The sequence below is a fragment of the Hemiscyllium ocellatum genome, chromosome 8 (genome assembly GCF_020745735.1).
Source record: "Hemiscyllium ocellatum isolate sHemOce1 chromosome 8, sHemOce1.pat.X.cur, whole genome shotgun sequence".
Lineage (NCBI taxonomy): Eukaryota > Metazoa > Chordata > Chondrichthyes > Orectolobiformes > Hemiscylliidae > Hemiscyllium > Hemiscyllium ocellatum.
In genome coordinates this window covers 44,262,326-44,276,161 of record NC_083408.1, presented here as the reverse complement: position 1 = coordinate 44,276,161, position 13,836 = coordinate 44,262,326, and the positions used below count along the sequence as shown (strand labels likewise).

The window sequence follows — 13,836 nt, the reverse complement described above, 5'->3', positions numbered from 1 at the left end:
AAGACCACATTTGACCAACTGCGGCATCAAGGAGACCAATCAAAGCTGGAGTCAATAGGATTCATGGGAAAGCTCTCAACTGGTTTGAATCATATCTATCACAAAGGAAGTTAATTGTGGTTGATGGCAATTAATCACCTCAGCCACAGGACACTTGTAGAAGCTCCTCAGGATAGTGGCCTAGGCCCAACCATCTTCAGCTGCTTCTTCAATGACTTTCCTTTCATCATAAGCTCAGAAATTGGGATGTTTGGTTATGACTGCACAGTGTTCAGCACCATTTGTGAACCTTCAGGTATTGAAGCAGTCTGTGTCTAAAGATAATAGACTTGAGCAGCAGTCATGTTTGGGCTGATAAATGCAATGTAACATGTGTGCCTCACAAGGCAATGACCATCTCCAAAAAGAGAGAATGTAACTATCACATCTTGACATTCAATCACATTATCACTAAATCCCTGACTATCAAAATCCTGGTCTTCCCATTAACCAGAAATTGAACTGGACTAGCCATATAAATACCTTGACTAGAAGAGCAAGTCACGACCTAAGAATTCTGGCGTGGGCAACTCACCTCCTGACTCCTCAAAGGATGTCGACCATGTACATGGTTGAAGTCAGAAATCTGATGTAATACTCTCCAGTTACCCAGATGAGTGCAGCTGCAACAGTGCCCAAGAGGCTCAACACCATCAATGACATAGTAAACCTATTTTGATATCCCAACTAACATTTTTAACATTCATTCCCTCAACCATTGCAGTGAGCAACTGCTACAGAATGCAATGCAACCACTCAATAAGACTCATTAGCCAGCACCTTACAAATCTGTGACCGCCATTATCTCGAGGGACAATGACAGCAGATACAGATACACTATCACCTGCAAGTTCCCCTCCAAGTCACATACCGTCTTGAATAGAGACCAAATTGCCATTCCTTTGTTGCTGCTGGGTCAAAATCTTGGAACTCCCTACCTGATGTACTGTGGTGCAGATACCCCATATGGATTGCTTCAATGGGCAAAAACTGCCAGACTAGTTAGTGATATGCACATTCCTGTGGATTATTTAAAAAATGGACCTCCTTTTCAAATGTTACATCTGAAATGTATTTGAGTACCAATGACTAAAATATCCACATTGACAAACAATCCTTTCTGGATTCCACCAAACTACTTTCCTTCAGTCTCTGTTTTCTCTCAGCTGATTATATTCGAAGGCCAGAAGATGAGTAAAGAGCAAAAAAGAGAGGGGAAGAAAAGTCAGAGTGACGGGGAGAAAATAGAGTGTGTGGAAAAGGAAAGAGAAACATGAAGAGGAAGAAAGACACAGGAAATGAGGAATGGGGAAAAGATGGATGGTGAATTGCAAGAGTGAAGGAACAACAGAGGGGAGAAAAGTAGGGAAGAATCAGAATGTAAGACAGAGAAAGGGATGAGGGCAGATGGAAATAGAGAGAGAAAAAGACAGAAAAAATGAGAGATGTGGCAGAGAGATAGGGAAATTTTGGGGTTATGTAGGAAGAGAGCAGGAGATCAAAGAGAAGAATGTCACTTCCTCACCATGCTTTCTATAGCATCTAAAATCTGAAACGTTGAGCTGCCAATCCTATCCTTCCCTCAGTCAAGTTTCTGTAATAGGTATGATGGTCCAGTTCTATATTTTAATACATGCCCTGAGTTCATCAGCCTTACTTGTAAGACCCCTTACATTGAAATAAGTGCAATTTAACTCATTGGAGATACCACGTTCTCTGACTTGCTCTTGTCTGTCTTTTCTAATCAACTTGCTCTTTTTTGATTCAAAACCATCCTCATCTGTCTTTCTATTTGCACGCTGCACCCCCCACACCCCTACTGTTATAAAGTTTCCTGAAATAGAACAAGCAAATCTCCCCATCAACATACTGGTCCTTTTCCAGTTCAGGTGAAAGCCATCTCTTTTGAACAGGTCTTTTCTGCCCCAGAAGACAGCCCAATCCCAATGATCCAAAAATCTAAATCCTTGCACATTGCACCATCTCTTCACTCATTGATTTATCTGCCCTAACTTTTTATTCCTACTCTCACTAGAACATGGCACCAGGAGTAAACCAGAGATTATTGTCTTTAAAGTTGTATTTTTTAACCATCTACCTAACCTCCCCGATTCACTCTGCAAAGTCTGAACCTTTTCTCTAATTATGTCGTTCTTATCAACGTGAACAACAATTTCTAGATTTTCCTCTCTCCTTTGGCAATATGTCCTTGACCTTGGCAACAGAAAGGCAACATGCTATCCTGTATTCATGGTCACGACTGCAGAATTTCCTGTCTATGCCCCTGACAGGAGAATCCCCAGAACAATTATTCTTTTAAGCCTTGACAAACCCCACTTAACACATGATTAATTCTTAGTGCTCAAGGTCTGACTGCACTTCTGTTTTTCTCCAAGAGACTATCCCCTTCAACTGTACACAAAATGGAATATCTGTTTGAGAGAAGAATAGCCATTGGAAACATAGAATAAAATCATAGAATCCCTACAGTTTGGAAGCAGGCCATTTGCCCATCGAATCCATACCAACTCTCCAAAGAACATCCCACCCAGACCCACTCTATCCCTGTAAACCTGCATTTCCCATGGCTAATCCACCTAGCCTACACAACCCTGGATATCTGAGCAATTTAGTATGGCCAATCCACCTAACCTGCATATCTTTGGACTGTGGGAGGAAACCGGAGTACCTAGAGGAAACCTATGTAGGCACGGGGAGAACATGCAAACTCCACACAGACAGTTGCCCAAGGCTGGCATTGAATTCGCATCCCCGGCACTGTGAGGCAGCAGTGCTAACCACTGGGCCACCATGCTACCCTGAACAACCTTCTTACCATTCCTGACAGGTCTATCTGACTGGTCCTGCTGTGTGAACACCTTTCTAAACCTACTAATCATCACACTCTGTGTCTCATATATGCCCTCGATAACATTAAACCTAAAAAAAAGCTAAAAAAACCTTGCATATGAAAAAAAACTACCATTCCTTGCTCAAAGATTTAAATCTTAAGCATGCAAAAGAGGAAAAAAAATTAAACACTTAAAGTATCAAGCATTTCGCTGAAACTCACATCGACTGAGAAAAGACTTCTCATCAAATCCTCTGTCAGTCAGCTTTCAAATCTCCAGGTCTGAGAAAAGAAATGCTGATCCCTGGTCCCTGCCGTTATTTAGACAGCTACAATGAACAAGTTGAAAATGGAAAAAAAAGCCTCTCTCCAGAGCTGTCGACAGTCATCCTTTTCAGTGTCCTATGGCTCTAGATGCTTCCACTAATGGGACAGTTTCTTCTTGGAAATCCTCTGGAGATCACTTATGAGTTAAAAATAAGTTGATCACTTCAGGAAAATTTCTATTGGTGCCACAATCAAAATGCAAATGAAGACAGGATTCTATTCCTAAGTGCATTGCTTTATTTCAAAGCATCACAGAAATGTGTTCTGGTGCAGAAAGAGGCTTTTCTGCCCTCTTATGCAAATGAGCATCATTACTTAATGCCAATCATCTGCTTTTTCCCTGAACCTTTACGTATTATTTTTATTTAAATAATCATCCAATTCAATCTTGAATGCTTCAATTGAACCTGCCTGCACCAAAATTCTTGGTCGTACATTACAGTCACAAACCACTTATTGTATGAAAAGGTTTTTCTCACTTCGCCTTTGCTTCTTTCGCAAATCACTTTCAATCTGTGCCCAATCATTCGGATACTTCTGTCAGCAGAAAAGTTTCTCCCTACCTACTCCATCCAGCCATTTCATTATTTTGCAATTGTTTATCAGATCTCCTCTTTGCCTTCTCTCCAAGGAGAATAGTCCCGACTTTTCTAATCTATTTGTGCTCTTGAAGGAATGCTGTATGACTGTTGGCAACCATGATTACTGTTGCAGAAACATGTTCTATAGAAAGAAAGCATAGAAGAGCCAAATAATATCCTTCAACAGCAGCACACTTAAAAATGACAGAAAATGTAGACTAATTCTCATTGGACCAACGACATAGGACAGGAAAAGGTTGAGATTCTGAAGGGAGATTACAGAGAGTTAGGCAGGAATTTAAAAAGGTGGTCCTCGAGAGTAGTAATATCTGGATTACTCCCAGTGCTACGAGCTAGTGAGGGCAGGAATAGGAGGATAGAGCAGATGAATACATGGCTGAGGAGCTGGTGTATGAGAGAAGGATTCACATTTTTGGATCACTCGAATCTCTTTTGGGGTAGAAGTGACCTGTACAAGAAGGATGGATTGCACCTAAATTGGAAGGGGACTAATATACTGGCAGGGAAATTTGCTAGAGCTATTTGGGAGGATTTAAATGAGTAAGGTGGGGGGGAAAGGCGGGGGGGAGTGGGATCCAGGGAGACAGTGAGGAAAGAGATCAATCGGAGACTGGTACAGTTGAGAATAGAAGCGAGTCAAATAGTCAGGGCAGGCAGGGACAAGGTAGAAATAATAAATTAAACTGCATTTATTTCAATGCAAGGGGCCTAACAGGGAAGGCAGATGAATTCAGGGCATGGTTAGGAACATGGAACTGGGATACCATAGCAATTACAGAAACATGGCTTAAGAATGGGCAGGACTGGCAGCTTAATATTCCAGGATACAAATGCTACAGGAAGGATAGAAAGGGAGGCGAGACAGGAGGGTGTGTGTGGCATTTTTGATAAGGGATAGCATTACAGCTGTGCTGAGGGAGGATATTCCCAGAAATACATCCAGGGAAGTTATTTGGGTGGAACTGAGAAATAAGAAAGGGAGGATCACCTTATTGAGATTGTATTATAGACCCCCTAATAGTCAGAGGGAAATTGAGAAACAAACTTGTAAGGAGATCACAGCTATCTGTAAGAATAATACGGTGGTTGTCGTAGGGGATTTTAACTTTCCAAATACAGACTGGGACTGCCATAGTGCTAAGGGTTTAGATGGAGAGGAATTTGTTAAGTGTGTACAAGGATATTTTCTGATTCAGTATTCTGATTCACCTATTACAGAAGGTGCAAAACTTGACCTACTCTTGGGAAATAAGGCAGGGCAGGTGACTGAGGTGTCAGTGGGGGAGCACTTTGGGGCCAGCGACCATAATTCTATTAGATTTAAAATAGTGATGGAGAAGGATAGACCAGATCTAAAAGTTGAAGTTCTAAATTGGAGAAAGGCCAATTTTTATGGTATTAGGCAAGAACTTTCAAAAGCTGATTGGGGCAGATGTTTGCAGGTAAAGGGACAGCTGGAAAATGGGAAGCCTTCAGAACTGAGATAATGAGAATCCAGAGAAAGTATATTTCTGTCAGGATGAAAGGAAAGGCTGGTAGGTAGAGGGAATGCTGGATGACTAAAGAAATTGAGGGTTTGGTTAAGAAAAAGAAGGAAGCATATGTAAAGTATAGACAGGATAGATCGAGTGAATCCTTAGGAGAGTATAAAGAAAGTAGGAGTATACTTAAGAGGGAAATCAGGAGGGCAAAAAGAGGACAGGAGATAGCTTTGACAAATAGAATTAAGGAGAACCCAGAGGGTTTTTGCAAATACATTATGGACAAAAGGGTAACTAGGGAGAGAATAGGGCCCCTCAAAGATCAGCAAGAGGGCCTTTGTGTGGAGCCGCAGAATATGGGGAGATACTAAATGAGCATTTTGCATCAGTATTTACTGTGGAAAAGGATATGGAAGATATAGACTGTCAGGAAATAGACGGTGACACCTTGCAAAATGTACAGATTACAGAGGAGGAAGTGCTGGATGACTTGAAACGGGTAAAGGCGGATAAATCCCCAGGACCTGATCAGGTATACTCTAGAACTCTGTGGGAAGCTAGAGAAGCGATTGCTGGACCTCTTGCTGAGATATTTATATCATCGATAGTCACAGGTGAGGTGCCGGAGACAGGAGGTTGGCAAATGTGGTGCCACTGTTTAAGAAGGGTGATTAGGACAAGCCAGGGAACTATAGACCGGTGAGCCTGACCTCGGTGGTTGGCAAGCTGTTGGAGGGAATCCTGAGGGACAGGATGTACATGTATTTGGAAAGGCAAAGACTGATTAGGGATAGTCACCATGGCTTTGTGCATGGGGAATCATGTCTCACAAACTTGATTGAGTTTTTGAATAAGTAACAAAGACGATTAAGGAGGGCAGAGCAGTAGATGTGATCTATATGGACTTCAGTAAGTCGTTCGACAAGGTTCCCCATGGGAGACTGATTAGCAAGGTTCGATCTCACGGAATACAGGGAGAACTGGCCATTTGGATACAGTTAGAAGGTAGGAGACAGAGGGTGGTGGTGGAGGGTTGTTTTTCAGACTGGAGGCCTGTGACCAGTGAAGTGCCACAAGGTTTGGTGCTGGATCCTCTGCTTTTTGTCATTTACATCAATTATTTGGATGCGAGCATAAGAGGTACAGTTAGTAAGTTTGCAGATGACACCAAAATTGGAGGTGTAGTGGACAGCGAAGAGGGTTACCTCAGAATACAATAGGATCTGGACCATATAGGCCAATGGGCTAAGAAGTGGCAGATGGAGTTTAATTCAGATAAATGCAAGGTGCTGCATTTTGGAAAAGCAAATCTTAGCAGGACTTATACACTTGATGGTAACGTCCTAGGGAGTGTTGCTGAACAAAGAGACCTTGGAGTGCAGGTTCATAGCTCCTTGAAAGTGGAGTCGCAGGTAGATAGGATAGTGAAGGCAGCGTTTGGTATGCTTTCCTGAGTACAGGAGTTGGGAGGTCACGTTGCGGCTGTATAGGACATTGTTAGGCCACTTTTGGAATATTGCATGCAATTCTGGTCTCCTTCCTATCGGAAAGATGTTGTGAAACTTGAAAGGGTTCAGAAAAAAATTACAAAGATGTTGCCAGAGTTGGAGGATTTGAGCTATAGGGACAGACTGAACAGGCTGGGGATGTTTTCCCTGGAGCATTGGAGGCTGAGGGGTGACCTTATAGAGGTTTACAAAATTATGAGGGGCGTGGATAGGGTAAATAGGCAAAGTCTTTTCCCTGGGGTGGGGGTGTCCAGAACTAGAGGGCACAGGTTTAGGGTGAGAGGGGAAAGATATAAAGAGACCTAAGAGGCAACTTTTTCACACAGAGGGTGGTACAGGTATGGAATGAGCTGCCAGAGGAAGTGGTGGATGCTGCTACAATTGCAACACTTAACAGGCATTTGGATAGGTATATGAATAGGAAGGGTTTGGAGGGATATGGGCCTGGTGTTGGCAGGTGAGACTAGATTGGGTTGGGATATCTGGTTAGCATGGACGGGTTGGACCGAAGGGTCTGTTTTCATGCTGTACATCTCTATGACTCTATGAGTCTTGGAATATTTACATACAGTTGAAATAACAGGACAGAAGCCAGTATCCTGTCAGCAACTCTTTATTTATGCACAGAAAGTCCTTGATTCTGGCACAACCTCAGAGTCATTACCCAGAGTATCTTTCAGCCAGGGCTCCCTGATTGGACCAGATTAACAGCCCCAACCTAGTTAACATCATTACAATAACTACATCCCTGCTTCTCTGAATCCGAAGAAATAGGCCAGTCCTTTTTCTTGTAGAGCCTACTGGGGCGCTTTAGCACTGTGTCATGTTCCTCTGACTTGGCATCCAATACGGGAGCTTGCCTCTTGCGCCACAAACACCTCAGTAGAAAATCACTTCTTCTGCCAGCAAAGGTGTCGATGTGGCTACATCCTTCATGTCCATCTCAGATTCAGAAATCTTGTCAACACTTGATGGAGAGGGTGAACTACTGCTTCCGACAGCTTTGCTGACTGTTCTGAGGATCACGGCACATTTTGCTCCCACATCGTTTGAGAGTTTGCTGTTTTCATATGGTCCACATGCTTGTTCAGGAGCATCACATCTATACACCCCCCCCCTCCGTATTTGACAAATGAACACTGTGCATGCCTAACCACTTTGAATGGGCACCCACAATGACTAAGAGCCCTTTAAAGAACCTGCATAGTCAACGTGTAACCGAGTCCAAGGTTTACCTGGCCATTTCCGTGGATGTGGGGTAGCCGCTTGCAGTAATCTTTCTTCTTGTTGCCACTTGACGTACTGCCTGACCAAGGCGGCTATGTCTGTCTTCAATCTGGCCACCAGACATTACTTCTTGCTGCATCTTCATTTTGGAGACGCTTAGATCATCCTGGTGGAGTTCAGCCAGTATCTAGTGGCGACCTTTATTCTTGCACCCTGTAAAAATATGCCATCCTCTACTGTGATCTCGTCTCTCTGGGTCCAGAAATGTTTTAATTCTGGTTGCGATTGTCCTTTGATTTACCCCCTTCATCACCAGCTATTTCAATTTTGACAGGACTGGATCTTTCTGCACCCCAAGTCTGATATTGTCAGCTGTGACTGGAAGTGTGTCCAGAAAATTTAAAAACCAACTCTTCTATTGGTGGTACCACTAGTGGTGTACCTGCCAGTGGGAGGCGGCTCAACGCATCCACATTTGCTACTTGGCCTCCCGGACACTGTTCTAACTTCTAATTATAGGCACTTAGATTAGAGCCAACCTCTGAATTCAGCCTGAAGCTATGGATGGCACTGCCTTGTCCTCTATAAATAGACCTAGCTCGGGTTTGTGATCTCGTATGACCAATCTTCGTCCATTAAGGTACTAGTGGAACCTTCTGACTCGAAATATGAGTCCCCATCCTTCTTTCTCTATATGGGCATAGTTATGTTCTGCCTTAGCTAAAATCCAGGATGCATAGTCTACTGGGTGTTCCTCTCCATTGGGCCACCTATGAGGTAATATCACCCGGATTCTGTACAGGGAGGAATTGAACATCAATATCAGGTCTTGTGGACTGATAGTGTGCCAAAAGGTGATAGCTTTCTTCACTTGACCGAAAGCTTTGACTTGGCTATGCAACCATTCCAAGGCTGACTCTTTTTCAGGGGTGGCACGGTGGCTCTATGGTTAGCACTGCTGCCTCACAGCACCAGGGTCCCAGGTTTGATTCCAGCCTCGGCTGGCTGTCTGTGTTTGCACGTTCTCCCTATGTCTGCATGGGTTTCCTCTGGGTGCTCCGGTTTCCCCCCACAGTCCAAAGATGTGCAGGTCAGGTGAATAGGGCATGCTAAATTGCCCGTAGTGTTAGGTGCGCTAGTCAGGGGTAAATGTAGGGGAATGGATCTGAGTGGGTTGCTCTTCAGGGTCAGTGTGGACTTGTTGGGTCGAAGGGCCTGTTTCTACAGTGCAGGGAATCTAATCTAATCTAATCTTTTTTAGGAGTTGATACAAAGGTGCCAGGATGCAGGTCTGATTATGTATGAACTTCCAATAATAATTCATCAGCCCGAGAAATGATCTAAGCTTCTGGGTATATGTGGGAGCCAGGGCACCTTGTTTACCCCTACTTTATCTTCCAATGGTATAATCTGGTCTTGTCAATGCTGTAGCCCAGGTATGCCACTTTAGGGGCCTGGAACTCACATTTTACCCTTCATAGGTGTACGCCCACCTTAGAAAAACATCTAAATAATATACTCAAGTTCTTTAAGAGCTCCTTAATAATGTCCCCTGTTATTAGCGTGTCATCTAAATGGCAACCTGAGGTAGACCTTGCAAAATGTTCTGCAGCATCTGTTTAAAAATTGCAGATTCTGGTGATGCTCCAAATGGCAGGCTTGTGTTATTGGTACAAAGCCTTATGGGTGTTATTTGTTGCATACTTCTGGGAATCCTCATTTAAATACAATTGCAAGTATGCGTGGCTCAAGTCCAGCTTCAAGAAGGACAGCAACCCTGTCAGATTTGCGTACAAATCCTCTATCTGAGGGATTGGGTACTTATCCAGTTGCAAAACGTGGTTTACTGTCTCCACTGTTTACAGTCCGCACAAAGGCGAACCAACCTGTAGGGCTTCACAATCGGTACAAATGGTGCTGGCCATTCTGCAAATTGGACTGGTTTGATGATTCCTTCACTTCCAGTCTTCTGATTTCGGCCTATATTTTTGCCCATAGGGAAAATGACATTGGGAGGACTGGGCAGAAATGGCTCCTGGTCAACATTCAAGCTGACAAGGTAGCCTTGGTTCCTTTTTTAGTCCCTAGATCTTACTGGAAGACATCTTATTAGGGCTTCACTCTGGCAACCATTTTCTAACTGAAAAATGTTGAGGCGATCTAGGTGAATCTCTCTGAACCAATTTCACCCCATCAAGCTTGGGCCCAAGTTGTTTATTACAATCAGTGGTAATTGAACCAACTGCTTTTCACAAGAAACTGGAACCAAAGTTGTACCATTAATCTGTAAAAGTTCCCTGGTATAGGTTCTCAGTCTAGCCGAGGTCCTGTGCAAACTTAAGGGTTGGAGCCCAGAATGAATTTTAAAACTGATTCTGCAATCACTGACACGGCCACAGCATACTGATCTCCATTAGAACTGAATGACCATTTAACCAGACATTTATTTTGTTGGTTCTGATTTGGATGTTGCTCAGCAATTTAACTTCTCCAACTCAGATGTAGATGGACTTTTCAGCATATGAACTCTCCTGGATATATGTCTGTGAGTTCCCTTAGTCAATTTAGGTCTAGTAGGACTCTTTTGCTGTCTCGAATCTACATACCGGTAGCAACTACAATGGCTTCCTAGCCCATACCCTGAAGAAAATTTTAACCATTGGCCAAGGCTTGGCTTTGTTTTAGAGATTTGCTGTGGGATGACCTAGAGTCCCTCCAATTAAGGTGTGTCTTGACTGATGCTATGCAATTGCCTGCACTCAAGTGGTGATCCCTAAGTTTAGGTGGACTGGCAAAAGTGTCCACTTCCATGTGAGTAACCTACAATTCCTGTGTCTACTTGCTGCATTTTCCAGTGATAAAGCCATTTTTTGTGCCTGTTTCAAGTCTAGTTGGGCTTCAGCCAACAGGCTTTTTTGCACAGTTACATCATTACTGCCACTCTCATCTGCACTGAAATAACTCCAGAGGTCGGTATCCAACACCAAGTCACCCTTTATTTATATATGAAAAGTCCTTGATTCTGCCACAGCCACGTCAGAGTCAGCACGGAGAGTATCAGAATCTCAGGCATTCCTCTGTTTAATTTGTCAGCCAGGGGTCCCTAATGAATAGCCCCTATCAAGGAGCTCACATTCTATGAGGTTCAGCTGGGCGACCTTGTTACAATCACCACAATTGTCTTTTCTAAGATAGTCAACAGATAGATGTGGTGCTACCTCTTTTAATCCCGCTGCCTGCCTATTCTAAATACACTTAGCTGTAGTAAAATAAAAATATGCTGGACCTGTCTTCTGCAGGAAACAAAACAAATCCAAGCACCGTACCTTGTTTGAATTAAACAAAAATATGGGAATGACAGTTTCTTGATGAAATTTCTATTCTTTTCATCAATACTCAAAAACCAAAATACTTTTATTTAGATTGATGCCTAATGTCAAGGAACAGCTGCCTTAAGACTGAATGTTTTTAAACACCTTTTAAATACTATGCAGTGATCAAAAGCTAGATTAAGTACTCACTGGCTCTCAGGATATTTTCCTTGCTGCTGCATCGTGACTGGACCTGCAGGGAGAATAGACATTATTTTTTAAGACTATATTATGAACAGATGCCTCAAACAGACAGACATGCAGTGAGTTATAACAGCATAGATCATGATGAACAAAGCTGGATCACCACGATGAAATGACGTTTGTGCGAAGATGCTATAATGGGGAAGCTTATGATTCCTCGCCCTAGAATATTAAAATGCAAATGCATGAAATCTGGAAACCCATCAAAATGGAGGCAAAAGTTATTAGACAAAACATCATAGCTCAAAGAAAAGTTGCATCAGATCTGCTAAGCATAAATAGCCATGAAAACTGCATGAAGGAAGAAAAGTGTCAGAAATGAATGTGGCATGTTGCAATAAACTAATCCATGTAGAAGGGCTTGTGTGTTCTGGAGCTAGCAATATTCTTTAGAAATATAAACATACATACATACACACGCACACACACACAGACACAAAACACCAAGAATTACACCATATATGAATTAGGAGGCTCTAAATGCGAAAATGATAATTGAAAGTTCTAAGACAAATGTTCAAGGCGCAGACTAGTGGACAGTGTTAAGGTGGGAGAAACAGACAGTCAAGAATCTTCACATAGATAGAATAGCAAGGAGCTAGAACTCATAGCGCAAAGCAAAGTTTGCGAATGGTAGAAGCTCCTTTGATCAGTAATAGTTACTCGCGAGTTGTATCCTCTATGCCTTCTGAGTTCATCTTTAAGCCCTTCCAACCTATGGTGGAGCTAATGCGTAAACAAAAACAAAAGATTTATAATGAACAGAGAAGCTCAGAAATCTAATAAATTTCTTTAAGAAATGAAATAGTAAACAAAAGAACTAATGAGAGGTTTAATATAGATTTGGCCTTTTACACTTTTCAAACGCACTTGCTATTAACACACGAGAAAACATGCAAATTGTGGAACCACCAGCATTAACCCACACACAAGACTGGGAAAACAGGCAGGAACTGCTTGCTGATTCAAGCAAAAAAGGGCCATAAAGCACAGAAAGGAGCTTAAAAGAACATAAAATAAATATCAGTTGTACTGCATGCTACATTCCCCACTATAATCCTACACCATTATATTTTTGCACAGTGATTTTTGTTAATTATATAAACATGAACATGCCTAGTCCCAGTCAGCGTCCCTCTCACTTTCTTTCGATGAACGGCATTTTACTTCTTTACCCTAATGTCAGAACTGTCAGTGTAAAGTAATTGACAGATCTGCACAATAACTTATGTGTGGGTTGGAATGAATCAAAGCTGAATCTCCTTGAAGAACTAACAATATAACAAGCCTTTAGGAACATGATTGGGATTGACCAAGTTGCCCGAACTATACATTTTTGAAAGACTAAAAACATACTATGGAAGATTCTTTCAGTTACATGAAAACAAGAGTAAAGAATAGAAAAAAGAATGCTGACATTGAATGAGAAATGAATGCAGTTCAATTGCTTTGTAATCCTGTTGTTGCTAGCGAACTAGGATGGGACGGATGGACATCCATACAACTGGCTTACAAGACAAAGGAAGCATAGCTTAAGAATGCGCTGGTGATGAAGACTGATGTACTGCATTTGCAACTTCTTCATTTAGCCTTCCATTTATATGTACGTATTATCCTTAACAGCATTATTTAAGGCACCCACCCATTTGTCTGATAATGAAAATCAGAGAAAAAACTTAGGCAAGAGTTTAATGGCGTAAGAAAAACAATAGGAATGCAATATAAACAGTATATGAGACATGAAAAAGTGAAGATGGAGAAAAATGTACAGTTCATCTCAAATACTAGAGCAACATCTGTCTCAATTTATTTATAAAAATAGAATGCCACATTGAATGCATATTTACATCTTTGACTTCAGTATATTCACATTTAATAAACATCTGTAACAGCGCTATCTATATAAACTGAACAGCGCTTCGGATATCACACCTGTCATACTCATTCAAGTGTCACAAGCATTAGGCTGCTCTGACTGTTGAGTTTGGAAAACATTATGTGCTAATGAAGCTGTTTCCTTGATCAACAGTAATGATGTCTAACCTATTCTTTATTGGGGGTAAGCTGAGAAGGGGGTCAATCTGTGACTTTAGTTACAAGTATTCCCAAATAAAGATCCAACCTCTTCTGCATTCCTTTGACATATACAATCTATTTAAATGTACACTCACAAAGATGTCACCAATAACAAGACAAATGTAGTTGCAAAATGGGCTGTTGCTTTCT

At 42.0% G+C, this 13,836-nt stretch overlaps 1 protein-coding gene across 5 annotated transcripts in view; it reads right to left on the bottom strand.

Moving 5' to 3' along the window:
• The window catches only part of gphnb (gephyrin b), a 536,356-nt gene that overhangs the window by 139,018 nt on the left and 383,502 nt on the right, over positions 1 to 13,836 (bottom strand). For all 5 annotated transcript variants that reach the window (XM_060828874.1, XM_060828876.1, XM_060828875.1 and 2 more), the window contains one exon: positions 11,557 to 11,599. In XM_060828874.1, the coding sequence (XP_060684857.1) occupies positions 11,557 to 11,599 (43 nt within the window). The remainder of the gene's footprint in view (positions 1 to 11,556; positions 11,600 to 13,836) is intronic.